We start from the raw sequence: 22,710 nt of genomic DNA, 5'->3' as shown, positions 1-22,710 counted from the left end.
AGTTGTAAAATACTACAACACTGTCCAACGTTACACCACGTTGCAACAGGCCCAACCACTACTCAACGTTACAACACGTTGCAGTAGTCCGAAGTGAAAACCAGTTTACCCAAGTCATTTAAGGTTCACTAATCACAGTGAAGCTGGGAGTTCGCCCGTAACCGTGGAGATGGGCCGGCTCGGCTGGGCCGGCCCGAGAAGTAGGAGAGGAGAAAGAAAAAGGAAAAAGAAAAGGAAGGGGAGGCAAACTGGACTTCGGCCCAATTTAGGAAGGAAGGGAGAAAGAAAAGGGAGGGAAAAAGAAAAGCCCCACTTTTGCTGAGTTTTAAATTAATTTATTTGGCCAAATTTTATAGTCTGCAATTGAAGTTTAAATCCCGTTAATCGATTTGCGAACCTCGATTTAATTAAATTAATTTCTTTTAGAGGGATTTTTCCTGAGTTGATTGAGCCAATTATTATTTACGAATTTCCTTTACGAATTTTAGGCTTGGGACAAAACTCCGGGTGTGACAAACCTACCCCCCTTAAACGGAATTTTGACCCCGAGATTTGGAGGTACTGGCGAAGAGGTGCGGATGGGCGGCCTTGAGCTCATCTTCTCTTTCCCACGTCGCTTCTTCTTCTAAGTGGTGACTCCACTGAACTCTGCAGAATCTGATCACACGGTTCCGAGTCTTCCTTTCACTGGTTTCCAGAACCCGTGCTGGTTTCTCCACATAAGTCAGATCTTCCTGTAAATCGATGTGCTCGGAGTTGGTCTGTTCTTCAGGCACACGGAGACACTTCTTGAGCTGCGACACATGGAACACGTCATGGATTCCGGCTATGTTAGCAGGGAGTTCTAACTGATACGCGACTTCTCCCCTGCGTTCCACTATTCGGTATGGTCCCACGAACCGTGGTGCTAACTTTCCCTTGGTCTGAAACCGGTGTACTCCTCGCAAAGGTGTGACGCGGAGGTACACATAGTCTCCTGCTTCGAAGGCTAAGTCCCTTCAACAATTATCTGCATAACTTTTCTGTCTGGTTTGGGCTGTTTTCAACCTTTCATGAATTATTCTGACTTTTTCTTCCGCCTGACTTAAAACTTCAATCCCAAGAACTTGACGTTCTTCGGTTTGATCCTAGAAGAGGGGTGTACGACACTTCCGACCATACAACGCTTCAAAAGGTGCCATCTGCAAACTGGCTTGATAACTGTTGTTGTATGAAAACTCTACATACGGCAAATTCTTATCCCAAGTTCCACCAAAGTCGAGAGCACAAGCTCGGAGCATGTCTTCAAGAATCTGTTTTATTACTTTCCGTCTGACCATCTGTCTGCGAGTGATAAGCTGTGCTGAAATTCAGTTGGGTTCCCAACTCTTCCTGCAACTTCTGCCAAAACTTTGAGGTAAACTGACCTCCTCGGTCAGAAACGATCTTTTTAGGTACTTTATGTAGACACATGATCCTAGCCAAGTAAATCTCAGCTAGTCTTTTCCCTAAGTAGGTAGTGTGAATTGGTATGAAATGGGCGACCTTCGTCAATCGATCAACGATTACCCAAATCGAGTCATGACCGGCAGCGGTCCTCGGTAAACTAGTGATGAAATCCATCCTGATTTCTTCCCATTTCCATTCTGGAATCTGAAGAGGCTGCAACAGTCCTTCTGGCCTTTGGTGTTTTGCTTTGACTCGTTGACAAACATCGCACAAGGCGACATATTCTGCAATTTCTCTCTTCATACTGACCCACCAAAACTTTTCCTTGAGATCCTGATACATTTTGGTACTCCCGGGATGAATAGAGTACTGGGTTTGATGAGCCTCTTGAAGTATCAACTCCTTTAGCTCCTTGTTATCCGGTACACACAACATGTTTCCCATCCAGATTGTTCCATGTTCATTTTCTGAAAAATCTCGAGCTTTACCAACTCGCATATTTTTCTTTAGTTCAGCTATCTCCGGGGCAGTTGCTTGAAATTGGCGAGCTTGATCCACCAATGTGGGCTACGCTTCTAGGGCTGCCACAAAACCTCCTTCGACTATACCCAAATTTAGTCGTTTAAATTCCTGCTGTAACTGCTCACAAACTTCCGTGGCCACAACGGCATTGCAATAATTCTTCTGGCTTAAAGCATCTGCAACTACATTTGCTTTGCTCGAATGATAATGGATACTTAAATCATAATCCTTGATCAATTCCAACCATCTTCGCTGGCGAAGGTTCAAATCTCCCGAATTCTCAACTGGTGATACCCTGATCCCAAATCGATCTTGGAGAAGACTTTGGCTCCCTTCAACTGATCAAACAGATCATCAATCCTCGGCAAAGGATACTTATTCTTGATGGTGACATCGTTCAAAGCACGGTAGTCTACACACATTCTCTTAGTTTTGTCCTTCTTCTCAACGAAGATAACCGGGGCACCCCAAGGCGAGGTACTCGGTCGGATGTAACCTTTCTGAAGCTGTTCATCCACTTGCTTCTTCACTTCTGCCATCTCATTAGCTGCCATCCTGTAGGGTCTCTTATAGATCGGTGCAGTTCCTGGTACCAAGTCGATACGGAACTCGATCTCTCTTTTTGGCGGCATCGTTGTGAGATCATCTGGAAACACCTCCGGATACTCACAAACCACTGGTATGTCTTCCAACTTCTTTGGATCTTTGACTGTTTCCGAGGGTTGCTCTTCAGCTTCCATCTGATTCAAACTAGTCCATATTATCACTGACTCCGGCGACTGATATGCCACAACTTCACCACCTTCACTAGTTAGGGTGACTACGCTTGGCACAATCAATCACTCCTTGATACTTGGTAAGCCAGTCTATTCCCAAAATGACATATAGGTCTTTGGATTCGAGAAGGATGAGATTGACTAGAAAAAATGTCCCTTGGATCTCTATGGGCACATTAGGGCTATAAAGGTCCGAAATCATACTATGCACTGGAGTACTAACCCGCATCGGGTTTCTTAACTCTTCCCTTCTTAACCCAAGAAATCCCACAAACTTTCTTGAAATAAAAGAGTGGGTAGCACCAGAATCAAAAAGTACTGTAGCAGGTACGGAGTTGACAGGAAACGTACCCAGTATTACTTTTGGCGCAGCCTGTGCTTCTTCTGCGGTGATGTGGTTCACGCGAGCTTGCACGAACCTCTGCCCGCTGCGCTTCGGCTTCGGGCACTTGTCAGCAAAGTGACCTGGGTCGCCACAATTGTAGCACACCCTAGGCTTAGAACCTGTATCCTTCCTAGCTGGAAGAGGTTGAGCTGTTGGTGGAGGTGCATTCTGTTGCCGAGGAGCTGGTGCAGGGAGAGCACGCTGAGGTGGAGCACACTGGGATGAGCCACCACTGTAGAAGTTGTTGGGGTTGTAGGGACAGTGTTGGTGGACAATAAAGGTCGATTGCCCGTGCTGCTGATTCTGAGGATGAGGGTCGATGTGGAACCGAGGCTTCTGCGGGTGCGGCTGGTTGGACCTGAACTGGGAGGCCTTCCTTTTCTTATCCATCTGGAGGTGCTAGTCCTCCTGACGGATGGCCTTGTCGACCAACCTCTCAAAGTCAGCACAATCACCCGAAAGCAACTACTTCTTCAACTCATCATCCAAACCTCCGAGGAACTTCTCCTGTCTTTCGGCGTCAGTGCGGACATCCTCGGGAGCATATCGCGCTAGGCGATTGAACTCATGAAGGTACTCTGTCACTGTCTTGGTACCTTGTTGCAAAGCGCAGAACTCACGCTTCTTCTGTGTGACTATCCCGTCAGGGATATGAGCTTTGCGGAAGTTGACACAGAACTCCGCCCATGTCACTTCTGTGGTAGCGGTGCGGGTAACCAGGAAGTTATCCCACCAAGCAGAGGCGGGACCCATCAGTTGATGCGTAGCAAATGAGACCTTCTCCTGGTCAATGCACTGCAGTAAGTTGAGCTTCTTCTCAATGGCATGGAGCCAATCACTTGCTTCCATGGGGTTAGTGGTGCTTGAGAAGGTTGGGGGACGGACGCGGAGGAACTTTGGTAACTTTGACTGCACAGGGGGTGGTCCATGCTGCTGTTGGTTGTTCTGGTGCTGGTTTAGAAGCTGCTGTAGCACCTGTTGATGCTGCTGTTACTGTTGCTGCATCTGCTGCATCATGAGGGTGAGCATTTGTGTCTGGCTAGCGAGGATCTGAGCAAGTGACGGGTTCTCTAGTGGAGGAGGTGGAGGTCCTCCGGTGCTGGAGTGGTCGGTGTCGCGGTTACCGTTGCGAGTGTTCACCATCTGCAGGAGCGGGAGGGAACAGAAAGGGAAAGAAGAAAAAGAAACGACTAAACAAACGGGGGCTTTATTTAATTAATGAACTGTAATTGTGTTGCTTAAGAAACACGCTTAAAAACCACACAACTCCTGACGGTACAACCATAACCCCACTACTGCTATGGTTCACCACTAGCCCCAAGCGAAGCAAACCTAACACACCAAAACTAGCACACAACGACTAAGAACGAAGCTAAAGGTGACGTCTAGTGCGCGGAGGGAGAGCGACGGTCAACGGCAGGGGACGGATCTTCTTCCTCGTCTTCGGATCGGCTCTAGAGTTGTTGGGGAGACCGTCTTCATCTTCACCAGAGGCGGACTCACTGCTGCTAGAGACTGAGATGGTGCTATTGCGGTTTCTTGCAGTGTCAAAAGGGGAGACACCTTCCTCGGGAACCGAGGTCGGTGACGTCGGCACCGTTTGCATCAGTGGTCTTGGTTTATCCGGGGCATTGGGGTAAAACTGAACTCTTGGTGGCCCACGGGTTCGCTTCCTTGCCGTGGTGCGAAGCCTTGCACCACCGGGCTCTAGGAGTCCTTTGAGCCTGACGTTCTCCTTCTTCAAACGGTCGATCTCATCCTGCAGACGGACGATCTGAGTAAGCTTGGCGTCGTTCAAGGCCTTGGACGCTTCATGGAGGTCGTGATGCATCTGGTCGAGGCCTTGCAGCACCGTGCACATCCTACCGAAGGTAGGGTCTTGCTCACTCCGGGTAGACCGAAACTTACTGACCATGGAATTGGGTTCACGACCAGGATGATATCGGTATGCCGAATGCCGAAACGTCAGGTTTGTGCCTGGCCCTGAGCGTTGTCATCAGACTGTAGGCGGCCTCCTGGCAGGCATGCTCATGCGAGCCTCCGGCTCCTTCTGCTTCCAAGTTAGGGAGGTAAACGGGGATTCCGTGTAGCTCCAACCTGACACGGTGGGGAAACTCGCCTTCGAGAGGATGGATCGTGTACTCTGGCTCATAGGGGTATCCTGTCGTGAAGGACACTCTAACTTTCACAAACTATGCACAAACATAGAAAGCAGAAGGCTCTTAGGGTTTCCATTGGGCTGATCCTACGGTCAAAGGAGGCTCTGATACCAACTTGTTACGCCCAGAAATTCCTCACATGAATTTCTGAACTTAATTGTGTATTAGAATCCCTGTCCAGGACCAGCCAGGGTACACAAAAAGACAATGTTGATTACATAACCATCGTTCTTAGAAACAACTGAAAAAAACACTTATTCTAACGGAAATGCAGCGGAAAGAAAGGTAGACTAGCTCCAGCGGGTACGGCTCCAGTCCATAGCCAAAGCTTCAACGGTAGACCAGCTCACTCCTGAGAGTCACCTCCATCGGACTCAATTTCTAGCTCTGGAGGGGGAAATTGAGCAAGGTTAAGTACAAACCACCGTACTCAACAAGTAACACGGAAAAGAGGATAATAAATGATGCATAAGGATCATCAAGGATAGGCTTAGGGTTAGTTGCAATAAAGCAACACTTAAATAAATAACAGAGAATAAACCGAATAAAGGTAATTAAATACGTTAAAGAGTAAGTAAATAACAGTTGTAAAATACCACAAAACTGTCTAACGTTACACCACGTTGCAACAGGCCCAACCACTACTCAACGTTAAACCACGTTGCAGTAGTCCGAAGTGAAAACCAGTTTACCCAAGTCATTTAAGGTTCACTAATCATAGTGAAGCTGGGAGTTCGCCCGTAACCGTGGGCACAGCTATTCGAATAGGTTATACTCTGATCAGAGGTGTACTACTGTATCCACAAGACACGACTCTACTACACTTGAACGTGCGCCGACATACCACCGTGGTATACCGGAAAGGAGACCGTGATAGGACCCGTCACATAACCCTCCCTATTTAATCGCACCGCACTTCAGGTTTCACCCCCTCCTTTACACCAAGTCGGGCAGTCCCCTCTTGTGCCTTGGTAGATCCGGAAGCAGCAGAGGCTTTCGTTACACCATGATTGCCCATCCATACTTCATCACACCTACCCTTGCCTTGGTACGTCAAATAGTTCGAAGCCATGCTTCAAATCCCACCTTACCCATTTCGGCATGTGGCTAGCACTGAATTACTTCCAGGGTTTCCCGTGAACCGGTTGTTAATTGCCATGGGTGTGACTCTCAAAACCATGCACCCACAGTCCACCATTAGTAATATTTTAGTTGACATTAGCCCGAACCGGGTAATGAATCATTATTACAGCTATTCAGAACTAAGCATGATTATTAAATGAGCCCATGAGCTACTTGATCTAAGCACGGCTAAGCATTAACCTAGGCCTAACTCTAATCAAGTTACCCCTGGTCTAGCATGAATAAAGTTGGATAATCAACGATATAATAATAAGGATTACCCGAAAAATAAATACAATAGATACCTTAATTAAAACAATGGATATTTGAATAAATAAAGCGGGGAATTTGCAATAATGGGTTTAATATGATCAAAGATGAGTGCCACTTGCCTTGCTCTGGCCCCTGGGGTACTTCGGCGACGATCTCGAAGTAAACCGACTCTTCGGTGGGGTTCGAATCTAAGTGACAAAGCATAAAAATAAATAAAACAGGCATAAACTCTACTGAAGTAGTAAAAGAAAGTATTTTTAATGGATTCTTGACAATTTTATGAATTTAATGAAATTTGAATGGACCTAAACGAAGACTAGATGAATTACTTATGAATTTTAGAAGTTTTCTGGGTTTTTTAACTAAACAGAAAAGTCATAAATCAATTATTGCGTAATTAATGGGGCTGCTGACGTCAGCGAGGAGAGAGGAGGCGCGCCGACAGGTGGGGGCCCCCTGTCGGTGGGAAAGAGGGAGAGAGAGGCTGGCAAGCGGGCCCGGAGGAGGAGAGAAAGGGAGTGAGGGGCGGGCTGCTGCCAGGTGGGCCACGGGGCGAGGGAGAGAGGGTGAGGCCGACGGGTGGGGCCCGTCGGTCAAAGAAGAGAGCAGGGGAGCGGGGAGCGGGTGCTCGGCCGACGGCAGCAACCGGCGGGCGGCGACAGCGGCGGCGCACGGCGCGGCGGTGACGACACGATGACGCAGCGATGACCGGCAACGACGGCGACGGTCAGCGGCGGGAGGGCGACGACGGCGACGTCAGGTAGAGATGCGGCGGCGAGCGCCGGTAGCGCACGGCACCCGGCAACGGCGTGGGTGCGAGGAGACCCGGCGGGGACGAAAAAAGGGAGGGAGAGAGGAGGGGATGGCGCACTGGCAGCGACGAGAAGAGGCAGCAAGTCGGCGAGGACGAGGCGATGGTGATGACGCGATCCCGCGGCAACGACCGGCAGCGAGGCGCGTGATCGGTGGGCGGCGGAGACGGTGGCGACCGAAGTGGCGGCAGGGAAGGAAGAGGCGCGAGGGAGTTCGGGATACCCGCCGCTGACGACGGGGGCGGCAGAAGGTCGGCGAGACGGCGGGACATGGAGTGACAGCCGGCGGCGAGGGTGGCGAGGCGCAAGCAGCGAGATCGACTGCGGCGGCGAAGTGATGCGGCACGGCGGTGGCTCGGGTCGGACGGGGAAAAGCGGCGGCGGCGCTCGGGAGAGGGGGATTTATAGGGGAAGGTGGCGCCGGCTTGGGCGGCGAGGTAGTTGGAGACCGAGTCGGCGACGAGGCGGACTCGGTGGCGGCGCGGCGAAGGCCGCGGACTCGGCTGACGCCCGGATCGGTCACTGACAGGCGGGTCCCGCCTGTCAGTGGCGTGAGGGAGGGGGCGGCAGACTTCGTGCGGCGCGGGCTGGGCAGAGGCGGCGGCCCAGGAGGGAGGGAGGAGGCGCGCGCGGGAGGGCTGCCGGCTTGGCTGGGCTGGCCGAACGGAGGAGATGGGCCGGCTCGGCTGGGCCGGCCCGAGAAGGAGGAGAGGAGAAAGAAAAAGGAAAAAGAAAAGGAAGGGGAGGCAAATTGGACTTCGGCCCAATTTAGGAAGGAAGGGAGAAAGAAAAGGGAGGGAAAAAGAAAAGTCCCACTTTTGCCGAGTTTTAAATTAATTTGTTTGGCCAAATTTTATAGTCTGCAATTGAAGTTTAAATCTCGTTAATCGATTTGCGAACCTCGATTTAATTAAATTAATTTCTTTTAGAGAGATTTTTCCTAAGTTGATTAAGCCAATTATTATTTACGAATTTTCTTTACGAATTTTAGGCTTGGGACAAAACTCCGGGTGTGACAATTAGTCCGACTGTCACAATTCTTATCCGATTCGGTTATCTTTTCCCGCTTTTCTCTCCAATGGCTAAATTCAAATTTTGCTGTTAACAGTAATACATGATCATACTCGGATCAGATCGCTTATCTTTCCTTATTTAAGCACAATTTCTTTCCTGTATCATATATTTTCTATAGTATTAGGATATCTATCCATATTAAATAGAAAATGTGATATTCCCAGTGGCACGTTACCACATGAATAAGATGTATATCATATCCATAACACTGACAACCACCTTGGCCCTAATGAAACTCTGCTACCCCATAAACAACCTCGTTATCTGCTCTTCTTCCTCGTGGAGCATTGAGAAGAGAATGACTAAACTACAGAAGCAAAACAAGACAAGGTATAGGCGCACACATGCATTTGGTAGTACAAAAAATCATCTTGGAAAAAATGTGTTGGATCAATGGAAACAATTATTGTGGCATTGGCTAACTGCTTGAGCCTTAGATACTTTAGCTTCTATTTAGACACAGGGACATAACATTTCTAAAATTTTTATAGTAGTAAATTGTCATCTCAGATCTATGGATTTTTAATTTCATACCTACACAAAATAATCTAATCTGTTTGCACCACTTTAGTGATCCTTTTGTATAATTAAAAAACTCATTACATTGAATTGGTCTAGAGAGGATTGATCCCACCAATTTTAAGTTAATAACATGTATTCCTCAAAAGCCCTACCATAGTTCTCGCCATACAGACATACCGTTTAAAGAGTAGCTACAAAATTATAGTTGTGAACCAAATAATAATAATAATTGAAAGTACACTACTAATGGCAAACCCACATACTTTTCCTCAAAGAAGGTTACATGGTAGCCCAAACCATAATTGATTGAGTTAATTTACTCACTGAGATTGATTGAATAACTTTGTATAAATTTACGAGGTGAGAAAGAAAAGATTCAAATGCTATTACATACCATATATGCAAGTAGATGACACATTAATCCATTATTCAATCAAACAAAGCATAACAAATCCTCGTTTTTTTGGTAATAACCAAAACATAGTTGAAAGAACCAAATTCGTCATGTCTTCGGCTGTTGAAATCGAATGTAGTTTGAATATGTAGAGGATTGTATTCCCCTACGACACCATTATATTCAATTGTTTAATATTACATATAGGCCCAAAATTAAAGTGTCAAAGGTAGTCGACTACCAGACTAAACTAGATGGTTTCCAATGGATAAGTAGTTGTAAAAATACCTTTCTAGGGCACAACAATAAGAACATATCAACCCCTAGTGTAGTAGTGTGAGTAAATAAAACAAAATACCACAGTTTTGTTATGACGTAGTAAAACAATAGTAGCAAGAAACAAGTCTAGTAATGAAACACAAGCTTCTTGCCCTTGAAAATGAATCAAACAAATACAAAGCAAGAAAAGACCATGTCGTTAGCATTATGGAAGGTTGTGCTCTCCTTTGCTTCTATAAAAGACAAATAAATATCCATATTTTTATAGCAACTATGAGACAAATTAATAAATGGTCAGAAAGTAATAACATGCCCAACTTTGATTATCTTTATCCAAATGTAGTTGAATCCTCTATTAACTCCAAAAATAAAGAAAACAAGTTTCTAGCCACCATCAACCACACAAGGTAAATGTTACAAATGTCATTTACAATACAAATTATTCCTACGTATTTAAGCAAACTTAATAAAAACACATATATTTTTTTTACCAAAATCTTAATTGAGACATTCGGAAAAATGCTACTCACGCATACAAGGTAAAGTTAGAGCTTAGGATAAATCATATAGTATTATTGTTGCATTAATGTCATAATAATGATTTATTATTATTCTCTTACTTGCTTAACTCTCATTTTTAGCACAATTCATTCATCATCACTCCCTTGGCAAGTTCATTCTAGCTAGGTGTGCAAATTGGATGCTTAGAGCTTGTTGGTTTATTGCCATTGTTAGTCTTGCCAATGTTTTTTTGGCATGGCAAGAATGGTCCATTGCCATTTTTTTTTGTAAGAATTGGCAAACACTTCATTTGATTTGTTTGCCAAAATTTTGCATGCCATTTTTAGCTACAAACCAAACAAACAACTAATATTTTCTCAGCCAATCTTTTGGTTTGGCTGCGATCAAAGCATACCTTACTATCTAAATATATTCGATCTACTAAAATATGATAAATGATGGGGATGATTTCAATTTATACATTTGGATATTATTGTACTCACCGTCCAAATTTATGTTTGAATCTAGCCTACATGAGCGATGCAATGCCTAAGATTTTTAAAATACGACAATGTTTTTACCTATATGAATTGAATGCAAATTGAAGTAGATAATTCTTATCCGCGTTGCAGTATCATTAATAGTTAGCAAAAATCAATATAGAATCAAGTATTGTTTCCTCTCACCTAATTTAATTCATGATTGTCAATTGATGTAGGACGTGTTTCGTGTTGTTATTGCATAGTTGAAATAAAATTAAGTGGATATAGGAAATTGATTAGAATATATCGCTATATGGTCTAAATTCACTGCACATCTGATTTGCATTTGGATTTGACATGCTAATCATCAACCCGTATATATTATTATGATATGATTTGCAAACAACATTTGGATAAATTTTAGGACAACATTGTTCTCTACATCGGGATGTATAGATATTTTTATATTTTCCACCTCTACTAATATTTTTTATTTAAATATCCATGCATATGAATATATGATGCATTTAGTAAATTTCTATAGTTGCTCCAATTCATAAACTTTCCATTTAATGCATATCGTATATATGTATGTAATTGTAAATACACACAAAAATGTATAAAAAAATGTAAATACACACATATACAAAATATACTCACACATGCTATATGTATTTGTCGGTGTTCAAGCTATATACGGTTATATTTTTACCGGTGAGAATTTTGGAAAATATTCAATTAACACATGAATTCTCAACTTTAGAATCAATAAATATGATAACCAATAAAATAATATAATTAATTTTATTGGTATAAATTAAAAAAATACTATCCGATTCTTATTCACATCCAACTCATGTCATGTACTAATGGATACGTCTCTTTAGCTCTATATCACTTCTTTTGGTGGACGAAAGATAAACAATTATCTGATTTTTATACCTATTTTATAGTGTAAATAATGGAATTGACTAATATAAAATTAAGAATTTATTATTATCTGATTTTTATAGCTATTTTATAGTGTAAATAATAAAATTAACTAATATAAAAAATTAAGAATCAGTTCTCCGTATATAAAACGATAATCTTTTATATAAAAATTATCGTAGAAAATACAGTATTACAAACGCAAACAAACCCAAAAATAATCGGGGTAAAAGAGTATTTACCACGCTGACTCTGCCTAACCGTCTGCCCGTCGTGTCCCCTAACAAATCCACGCCCCGTTTGCGTGACGCAGGCGGACACGGCACGCCCCGCTCGCCGCACCCTCTCACTGCTACGTGGGGCCTTATCCGCCGCCACGTCACCTGATCTATCTATCCCCGTGGACCCCCGATCCCTCCCTCCGCATTGGCTTAACCACGGTAAATACAGTAAATTAATTGGTCGAAACGGTAATTAACTCTCCCAGTATAAAAACCGAGGCCTCCCCCCTCCCCCTGGCTCCGCGCATCGCTACACCCCAAAAACCTCTCACGCGCTCTCTCTCTCTCGCCTCGTCGCGGCCACGCCGGCGAGAAGCGGCGACGGGCGACGGGATCGTAGGATCGTGGAGGAGAGGCAACGACGCGCGCGGCCGGCCCCCAGATCTAGCCGTCCCCGCGGCTTCTCGAGGCGATCGCGGCGGAGCTGAGGTGAGCCATCGCCGCCGCCCCCCACCCTCCCCTCCCCCCTCCCTGATCCGATGCCGCCGTGTCCGTCTCGTGCTGTTTCGGGTGGGCCGGGGCTCAGATCTGGCCGTCCGGGATCCCGCCACCGCCCGATCTGTTGGTCCGCGCGGCGCTTGGTTCCGTGGCGCCGGAATTTCGTGAGATCGCGCGGGGTTTTGGTTGGGCTAGGCGTCAGATCTGCGCCCCCGCGCGTGCTGCTAGCGTCGCAGTTTTCCGTGGGTGTTTTTTTTGTGAACATATCTGTGAAAAGAGTCGGGGGGGAGGTGAGATTTGCATCTGTACGTCCTTGCGCATTGGCTCTGTTTACTCGCTAGCGCGCTGGCCACCGTGGCAGAAAGGGTGGCCGGGGTTTGGGCTCTGGCCATTGGAGCGGTTGGAATCTTGCAGTTATTTGGGGTGGGTGTGGGCCAAATCTTTCCGGTGCAATTTTTTCCCAAGTTTCCTTTTAGAGAAACTTGCTCGTTTTTAGCCATGCCAGTGTAGGATAAATAAAGATCGTGATATGATACACTGCCTGCGTACTATTTCGACTACTCTACGATTCCTCCTGAATATCTTGATTGCCGCGTCTTTGTTTAGGAGGAGGCTTGTGGGTTGTACGACATGTAGGCCGGTCACTCTAAATTTGGCTTGGCTAAACTGGTTCTGTGCTTCTTTTTTGATCGCAAGGTATAGCTTAGCTTTCTATCATGGCGTCAGCCACAGCAGCGTCAGGATGGCTGAGGGGTAAGGTGAAGGCTGTGACTTCTGGGGACTGTCTTCTCATCATGGGGAGCACAAAGGCAGACACCCCTCCGCCTGAGAAGTCAATTACTCTGTCATATCTCATGGCCCCAAGGCTGGTAAGGTTTCACCTGAACTCAATTTTCTAGGTTCATTTGTCTCGTGAATTTGTGGAATTCTTTGGCCTGTTCCAAAGTGGACGGGTGGACGGGTTTTTTGTAGCCCCTAAAACTAATGGAAATGTAATATGGCAGTTTGACACTGGGATTCTTCCCACCGTTTAGTTAATATTCCTACGCTTTGGTTTTAGATTTTTCATATAGTTTAGAGCTTTGGAATTTATTGTTATTCTCTACATCTTTCCCTCTTTTTTTTCGCTTATATGTAATGAAACTAAAGCTTTGTGCTGCTCAAGGCTCGCCGTGGTGGAGTGGATGAGCCATTTGCTTGGGAAAGCAGGGAGTTTCTAAGGAAACTCTGCATAGGAAAGGTATGTTATGTGGATTTTAGATTTTCTTTAAATTTACCTATATGTATAGATATTTCATTGTGTTCATAGAAAACACGCCTGTTCCACTTTTAACAATGAAAATTTCAAACCTGTTACAGGAGGTCACATTCAGAGTGGATTACACAGTTCCAAATGTTGGACGAGAATTTGGTACTGTTTACCTTGGTGACAAGAATGTTGCCTACTCGATAATTGCAGGAGGATGGGCAAGGGTAAAGGAGCAAGGCCCAAAGGGTGGCGAACAAAGTCCATATCTTGCTGAACTTCTAAGGTTGGAGGAAGTTGCCAAGCAACAGGGTTTAGGTCGTTGGAGCAAGGTTAGTTTTTTTTTTTGTTTCTGTCCCCTCCCTTTTTGTATTTTGTACTGCAAGAGATGAATGCTTTATTGATGTCTTCTATATGCACTTTCTTTGCAATCTTTCAGGAACCTGGTGCTGCTGAAGAATCAATTAGAGATCTTCCACCATCAGCGATTGGTGAAGCGAGTGGTTTTGATGCAAAGGGTTTTGCAGTTGCAAATAAAGGAAAAAGTCTGGAAGCTATTGTTGAACAAGTTCGTGATGGTAGTACTGTTCGTGTTTACTTGCTCCCAAGTTTCCAATTTGTTCAAATATATGTTGCTGGAGTTCAGGTATGCTTGTCATGGACCCTTTGTCTACTATTGCTTCTTTTTTACTTTTAGAATTGAACACTAATTAGGCAAAAATGTAGTCTCCATCTATGGGGAGGCGGCCACCAAATCCTACAGTAGTGGCTGAAGCAGAGAGTTCTGTTGATGGCACTACAAATGGTGGAGATTCTGAGGGAACTCCAGCACCACTGACTACAGCCCAAAGGCTTGCAGCAGCAGCAGTTTCTACTGAAATTCCACCAGACAGGTTTGGACTAGAAGCTAAGCACTTCACAGAGACACGGGTTCTCAATAGAGATGTAAGACATATCATGATTCAGAGTTTTAAACCTCATTGCAATCAATAATTACTATCTCTCATAACTTCTTTTTGTTCTATTCTGACCTTCCCTCTAGGTGCGAATTGTGGTGGAAGGCACAGATAGTTTCAGTAACATAATTGGTTCGGTGTATTACTCTGAAGGGGATACATTAAAGGATCTGGCCCTTGAGCTTGTTGAAAATGTATGACCAATTATTTATCCACCCTCTTTCATTTGACTTACATGATTCTTATAAAATTCCTGTGCCTTTTATTTTAATAATAATCAGATTTGCTTGCATTGAAATTCTTTTGTATGATTAATTGTGCAGGGTCTTGCCAAGTATGTTGAGTGGAGTGCCAACATGATGGATGTTGATGCAAAAATAAAGCTGAAGAGTGCTGAGCTTCAGGCTAAGAAGGACCAGTTGAGAATTTGGACAGGATTTAAGCCGCCAGTGACAAACTCAAAGCCAATCCATGACCAGAAATTCACTGGAAAAGTGGGTTCCCTGTTCTCACTAATAGTGTATTCAACATGATCATGTGGTTGAAGCTAATTTGGTTTGTGTTGATCCTTTCATAGGTTGTAGAGGTCGTGAGTGGGGACTGCATTATTGTTGCTGATGATGCAGCTCCTTACGGAAGTCCTTCTGCAGAACGCCGGGTTAACCTTTCAAGCATTAGAGCTCCTAAACTGGGTAACCCCCGTAGGGATGAGAAGCCTGATAATTTTGCCCGGGAAGCTAAGGAGTTTTTGCGCACAAGATTGATTGGGAAACAAGTATGTACCATGGGCTCATGATAATCCATTGGGAATCTAGTTGTTGAAACTTGGAAGTTTATTGATTTCCCCTCTTCTTTTTATATTTCCAGGTGACTGTTGAAATGGAATACTCTAGAAGGATCAGCACTGTGGATGGGCAGCCAACAACAAACATGGCTGATGCCAGGGTTTTGGATTATGGTTCGGTTTTCCTCGGTTCACCTTCGCAGGCTGATGGTGACGATGTTTCTTCCGTTCCAAGCTCTGGCAATCAACCTGGTATCAATATTGCTGAGACTTTGCTCTCACGAGGCTTCGCTAGAACATCTAAACATCGGGACTATGAGGAAAGGTCACACTATTTTGACCTGCTGTTAGCAGCTGAATCACGAGCTGAGAAAGCAAAGAAAGGAGTTCATTCTGCAAAAGAATCTCCTGTGATGCACATAACTGACTTGACAATGGTTTGGCACTCTTGCTTGTTCTTTTACTTTTCCTTTGGCACCTTTATTAACTCATGGTTCCTATGTGCTCAGGTTTCAGCGAAGAAGGCCAGAGACTTCCTTCCTTTCTTACAGCGGAACAGAAGACATTCTGCGATCGTTGAATATGTCTTCAGTGGCCACCGCTTCAAACTAACAATTCCTAAGGAGACTTGCAGCATTGCCTTTTCATTCTCTGGTGTTAGATGCCCTGGTAAGGATGAGCCCTACTCGAACGAAGCTATTGCTTTGATGAGGAGGAGAATCCTACAACGAGATGTTGAGGTATGACTGTGCATCTTTGTTTTATCCACCTCATGGCCTTTGATTTCTAAATAATGCCACTTGATTCTGCAGATAGAGGTTGAAGCAGTTGATAGAACTGGGACATTCTTAGGTTCCCTATGGGAGTCCAAAACCAACATGTCTTCTGTCCTTCTAGAGGCTGGTCTGGCCAAGCTTAGTTCATTTGGCTTGGATAGGATTCCAGATGCAAATATTCTAACAAGGGCTGAACAGTCTGCAAAGCAGCAGAAGCTCAAGGTAACCACTTTTATTCTTGAACTGCACAATTAGAAAACGAACTGACATAATTTCTTTTTCAAGATTTGGGAGAACTATGTAGAGGGTGAAGAAGTTTCGAATGGATCTGCATCTGAATCAAAACAAAAGGAAATTCTGAAGGTCCGTTAATTAAGAAAATATTCATAAGTGCAATCTTGCCATGTTATAAAGAAACTGTTAACCTGGTTTCCATATTCAGGTCATTGTTACTGAAATCCTTGGTGGTGGAAAGTTCTATGTCCAAACAGTAGGTGACCAAAGAGTGGCTTCCATTCAACAACAGCTCACATCTTTGAAACTTAAAGAGGCACCTGTCATTGGTGCATTTAATCCTGTGAAGGGGGAAATAGTTCTTGCTCAGTTTAGCGCTGACAACTCCTGGAATAGGGCAATGGTATGTTTTGCTTCTTTCTTGATCCTGAAAGCTGCATGGTATGCTTGACATGTATGTTGAAAGTCGAAACTATGCTGTGTTGGGGTCATGGTTAAGGTTTATGCTAACCTCAGCTGCTTACTATAACTTCATAAAATTTCCTTTGGTATTTAAAATTTTCCTTGCAAAAGGGGTTTGCTGGAATGCTAATAATATGCTATCTTTGTGGACAGAATTTAAATTTTCCTTGGTTAAGCTGTTATGTGTAGTCAAGCAAAAATGTCTACAAGTGGTTGGGTAATACAATTGAGTTATTGCTTATTTTTACTAAATGTTTGGACCACTTGATATAATTTGGACCCAGGAAATTTGTTATATAGTTAGAATCTATTGTAATTCACTTAACTTGCTGAAACTTTTGTTCTATAAATTACCATGTGCCTGCTAAAATGAAGGATTATTATAAAAGTGACTTAACCAATTTGTTCTTTAGTTGAATATATTTAAGAGACTTGGGCATTACTGTTTCTGCACATGCTGTCTATTTACCTCATGACTTCACTAATGTGCTGTTGACTACTTTAGCTGCTAGTAATTTCATTCTTGTTTTATTTACATAATCCATCATCCATGTGGTCATATGTATGAATTTGAACAAACTCAATGTTTCATTCTTGTTATGAACTATCATTTCTGTACTTCTTTTAGTTGGATATTCCTGTTTCTAGCTTCTTGTCTTTCCAAAATAATTAGGAGTATTTCCATTGTAACTGATCTGCAGATTGTGAATGGACCTCGAGGAGCTGTAGAATCTCCAGATGACAAGTTTGAAGTGTTCTACATTGACTATGGCAACCAAGAAGTTGTTCCTTACAATCGCATACGGCCTGCTGACCCATCAATTTCCTCTTCGCCTGCTCTTGCTCAGTTGTGCAGCCTTGCCTTCATAAAAGTTCCCAACCTAGAAGATGATTTTGGTCATGAAGCAGCAGTTTATCTGAATGATTGTTTGCTCAACAGCCAAAAACAATATAGGGCAATGATTGAAGAGCGTGATACTTCTGGTGGAAAGTCCAAAGGACAAGGGACTGGAACTATTCTGAGTGTTACACTGGTTGATGCAGAGACAGAAACTAGCATCAATGCTGCCATGCTCGAGGTTCGTGCTATTTGCTACTTAACCTTGTGAATTGTGGTGGGCTTGAATTAGTTGCCAGTTATCTTCTTCCAAGTCTGCTGTCTTTGCACATACTCTCTCTACCCCAAAATAAGTTGATTTCTATCCTCCGCAAATTGAGGTTTACAAAAAATAGTATCTCTGTCCCAAAAATACTTCATTTTTGGCAGATGTGCTGATTCATAAAAAAAGAGTCTTTTGGGGATGGATAGTAGTTGTTTCAGTGATATGGTTAAACTGTTTTAGTGGGTGATTCAGACTACTGAGGATAGGGCCATATTTTTCACGCTAATATTGATTATAGGATGTAAAATAGACTTATGAAGCATTTTTCACAGCATGCCTTGCCCTTATTCCCCTCATATGCAACTTCCTTCAGGCATATTTTTAATTAATGATATTTAATATATGCTGGTTATACTTTAGGAGTTTAAAAAATGCTGATATATTACAAAGATTGTGATGGTCTGTATTTTAATATAGTTAGGATCTGGCTAACTTGAGTCCTCGAAAAACCGAAAAAAGAAAAAAAAACTGATTGAGTTTAGAAAACCAATGCCACATGAAAACTCTCTGGTTTGATATAGTTGAGTCACAGATATCATATGCCTTGTCACGCCAAATTTTGAATTGTATTTAAATATTGATTCTGTCAATGAAAAGGAAAATTCAGCGTCGTAGATGAATGCTGGCTCACTCTATTTTATCAGATCTGTGGATCATATATGAATGCTAATCAGCGTACTGGCCAACGAATATTATTTTACTTCCGTTAGAGATTGAAAGGCTGCTTGCAAACTACTCACAAAATTGTGTAATCTGAAACTAATCTTCATTGTTAATATTATTATTCTATGCAGGAAGGGCTTGCTCGGCTTGAAAGAAGCAAGAGGTGGGATACTAGGGAGAGAAAGGCTGCTCTCCAGAATCTGGAACAGTTCCAGGAGAAAGCAAAGAAGGAAAGGCTGCAGATCTGGCAGTATGGAGATGTTGAATCTGACGAGGAAGAGCAAGCACCAGCTGCCAGGAAAGCTGGAGGGCGTCGCTAGATGAGCTCAAGGCAGCCATGCCGTCGGTAAGCTATCAAGTTTTGGACACCGGGTCGGACTCTTACCGGGAGCTTAGATGAAACCATAGAGAATGAGGGTTACCTTATTTATGCAGTTAGAACAGAAGCTAGCGAGGCGAAACTTCCTCAGTTTGAGCGCTGTTGCTTGATGCTGAATTATTATTCCGTTTTACATCGTAATGTTGAGGTTAAAGATACATTGTTTTTCCCCTAAACTCAATAAGGTCGTGTACTTTGCGCACTGCAGTTTTTTTGTAGACAAACATGATAATCCCAAGATGGTCACTGTCGTCTTTTCTGGATTAAAAATTCAGGATTGAACTTAGAAGCTAATCCCAAGATGGTCACTGTCGTCTTTTCTGGATTCGATGGTTTTCTTTCTTTGACCTCGTTATATGCTTGCGTTGACTGCATTCATGGAACTTTCGTGGATTGGAAGGAGAATCTCACATGTACGCTTTATTGGTGCAAGTAATTAGCAGTTGCAGAGTCGCAATTTTTGACTTATTTCTGAAAGACACGGTCATGGCCTTGACTTGCGTGGTGTAGCCAGTAGTCTATTCTTCTGCACTGCAGTCTGTTTGCGTCAAGAGGCTTGGCACTCGCAATTCATGGTCCTGTATTTTTGACGTTTGTCTTCTCCTGGTGATACCCTGTTCCTACTTTGCACGGTACGGAAATGCCTATAAGTCTCCACCAATTTTCACTGTATTGGATGGCTTATCATGGCAGCTCCTGTATGTTCCTTTTTAAAATGCAAGATTGATAGAACGTATGAACAGTATAATTATAAAGTAATTTTATCATATTTGAGAAGATACCAAGATATACCACTGTTTTCTATGTAAAATGTAAAATTTGGTATATGTCAATATCTTAGATATCAGAAGGTACTAAAATTATATAGAAAAAAATGATATTTTATGGTACCTCAGTGATAGAAAAAATGCTCATAATTATAAGACCAGAAAAGCACAGGGATGAATTAGAGAAGAGATAATGCTTCAAGAAAAGTTTTCCTAACCTTCCTCTAAAATCTCCTTTTCATCAATTTCATATAAATTTCGTGGGATTGTTAAGTCCTAATCATTTGCTTCAAAGGATCATTTATATCCTACAAAATTCCTATTTCAATTTTACAAATCAAAGTGTCACTTAAAACTATAGGGTAGAAAATTGATAATTCTAGCCGCCGGAAATTCTGATGGGAAGCTATTATTAAAAGTAAATCTTATTGTTAAATCTCCATCTACTATTGGCGAACAGTACCTAACCACTAACCATTATCTCTAGACAATGGCTTGTGTGCTACATTATTTATTCGTCCTCCTCATACTTTTGCAACATAATCCAGAACAAAATTCAATATGTTCCTCCGTACATACGATTTCATAAATTTCGACAAAAAACGACCTATTTGATAAAGAATACTATAAAATTTTAGTGATAATCAGAGAGTTATGAACGATTCACAAGGGATCAAATACCGACCCTCGGTTGGTATTTGACCCGGTTGTGCAAACCCTATGTGCACAGTAGTGTGTTTACATGCGCTTTTTATTTAACCAGCAATATATTTATACTATCATTTACACGAGAACCTATCTACGAAAATGAACAAACAGCGTCCAGTTATATAGGCAGCCAAATTAGGAGTAATCAAACGCTCCATTTAGCTAAAGAAACCATTCCTAAATGCATACGTAGGATTCATATCCTCTACCATTATGTAAACGATATAACAATATAAAGATAAGATCCACATATTAGTAGATATAATGATACTGACATAACTATTGACATAATTACATAGGATCTATGCCCGCACAAGAAGACATAAAGATAAAAAAAAAATTCAAAACTGCACCAACGAACCCTCTCTCGTGAAAGAAACCGAAGAAAACACATAAGTCACTCGCGCACGTACACACCAGTGTGGAGTAGTTTACGTTGCACGGTGAATCGGTGATCCTGAACGCGCAGAGCCGTGCAGTCATGGAGACGGTGACGGCGGCGTCTTCCACCCCAGCCGCCGCTCCTCCGCCACCTGCGACCTCAGCTGGTCGTAGAACCGGCTGATGAACTCCTCGGCCAGGCCGTCGATCTCCTGCTCCCTCCAGCACTGCGGCGACCGCTCCGGCGGCGAGCATTCCCGGCCGGCGGCGACCGGCCCGGGGCTACCCATCGCCGCCGCACTCGTCTCCATCAGCATCTCCCTCGCCTGCTTGCGTCCTCCCACCCAGGGCGGCAGGCAGCGGCCGCGGTCACGACGACGCCGGCCGCCGCCGCCTTTCGCCGGAGCAAAGACGACTGGGGTGGCGGAGCACGAGAACTCGTAGCTCCGGCCGAAGTAGTAGCCGCCGTCGTCGCCGGCGGCGGCGCAGCCGGAGCCCGTCGTGACGACGAGCAGCCTTTCCCAGAGCTCCCTGCACTTGGCCACGACGGACACGACGACGGCGACCATGGCCTTGGCCTTCTTGGTCGAGATGAAGAGCAGGAGGCCTCTCGCGCAGGCGCAGCTCGACAGCTTCATGGAGTGCCGTCTCCCTGTTTTCCAGATTTCTGCATATGGATTAAGCAAATGGCTTAAATTATTAACTTTACTGTTCCATTAGAAAAATTTAAGGTCCTCGATTTTTTTTAAATGATGCTTCCTCCCCTCTTTGAATAACCTTGATTAATTCACTAAAAGAAAACAAAGATATGATCTCTGAATTTCTAAGGTATTACGAGATATCAAAATTTGATACAGAAGAAAACATTAATTCACTATGTGTGGAGAAGTAGTACAATATTCAGCAACTTATCTAGTTATCGTAAACATGGAAGAACAGAGCTAAGAAGTTTAAAACACCTTACGTTTTAAATCGGAGAGAGAAGCTGAGAACGAGAGTGATCGAGCAACAGAGCTCTAGCAATGGTGGATGAGTGAATATGGTTGCACTGGAAACCTGGAATGCTTGCATGGTTGCTATGGCAGTATTTGTAGGGTTTAAGTTTTGGAGATCGGACAAAGCTTAGAGTGGAAGGACGGTGCCGTTGGAAATGTTCAGGAACATCAACATGACGGCATATTGATTATGATCACACACAACTGTGTAGTATTGTTAAACACTTCCCGTAATGAGGGGGAAACTACTCGCGTCCTAATTGTGACGTGTATATCTTCCGTGAAATTTGTCTGTTTGTTTTGTGTGTTAAGAAACGTGAGAATCACATGGTTGTTTGTTTGGCTTTTTTCGAACAATATATTTACAAACAAAAAATATTTTAATAATAAAACTTTTATTATATATATTTATATATATTTTTAGTGGTCTAAAAGACAAGACGGGTAAATAAGCTTCAGTGAATAAAAACCTAAAATTAACTATAAATTTAAGATTAAAAATTTAAATTTTACTTTATAAGTATGAGTAGAAGCGAAAAGACAAGAATGATGATATATAAAAGCAGATTGGTCTCGTTTCACATTATCTAACACATCTGAAAGTGTTTTAGAATACTGTTCAGAAAATCGAAGTGAAATTTACAAATGTTTAGCAGCAACCTTTTTGTTTCTGGCCAGACGTGTGTAACTATTTCACTTTGTTATCGATATTCAAGTGAGATTAATTAGCTGCAGGAAATTCTTGTACTTATTTGTTTGATTTATTCAGTTTTTCTGCACTGTTTGAACTCCTGGTGAAGTACGGGAGACCTCCACAC

General features: G+C 43.3%; 2 protein-coding genes across 4 annotated transcripts; one reads left to right on the top strand and one right to left on the bottom strand.

Moving 5' to 3' along the window:
* Positions 1-12,193: 12,193 nt before the first annotated feature.
* Positions 12,194-19,368, top strand: LOC102702441 (ribonuclease TUDOR 1-like). 3 transcript variants are annotated; one of them, XM_015833738.1, is made up of 17 exons: positions 12,194-12,369; positions 13,075-13,247; positions 13,544-13,618; positions 13,738-13,956; positions 14,064-14,270; positions 14,351-14,569; positions 14,667-14,774; positions 14,904-15,074; positions 15,158-15,355; positions 15,448-15,801; positions 15,874-16,104; positions 16,177-16,362; positions 16,426-16,503; positions 16,583-16,777; positions 17,538-17,915; positions 18,794-19,008; positions 19,098-19,368. In XM_015833738.1, exons 2-16 carry the CDS (start codon positions 13,095-13,097, stop codon positions 18,980-18,982), a joined length of 2,961 nt encoding a protein of 986 aa, XP_015689224.1. In that variant the 5' UTR covers positions 12,194-12,369; positions 13,075-13,094; the 3' UTR covers positions 18,983-19,008; positions 19,098-19,368. The 3 variants fall into 3 exon arrangements, with proteins under 3 accessions (XP_015689224.1, XP_040376598.1, XP_006647246.1); XM_040520664.1 differs by having other exon boundaries at positions 13,081-13,247; positions 18,794-19,352; XM_006647183.2 differs by having other exon boundaries at positions 18,794-19,352.
* Positions 19,369-20,828: 1,460 nt separating this feature from the next.
* LOC107303529 lies at positions 20,829-21,949 on the bottom strand. The gene is made up of 2 exons (XM_015833127.2): positions 21,862-21,949; positions 20,829-21,564 (listed from the first exon to the last, which is right to left on the bottom strand). The coding sequence occupies exon 2, from the start codon at positions 21,533-21,535 to the stop codon at positions 20,996-20,998; it is 540 nt and encodes a 179-aa protein (XP_015688613.2). The 5' UTR covers positions 21,536-21,564; positions 21,862-21,949; the 3' UTR covers positions 20,829-20,995.
* Positions 21,950-22,710: the final 761 nt, after the last annotated feature.

The sequence above is a fragment of the Oryza brachyantha genome, chromosome 2 (genome assembly GCF_000231095.2).
Source record: "Oryza brachyantha chromosome 2, ObraRS2, whole genome shotgun sequence".
Taxonomy (NCBI): domain Eukaryota; kingdom Viridiplantae; phylum Streptophyta; class Magnoliopsida; order Poales; family Poaceae; genus Oryza; species Oryza brachyantha.
The sequence above is the reverse complement of the archived record's forward strand: the minus strand, read 5'-3'. Positions and strand labels throughout refer to the sequence as shown.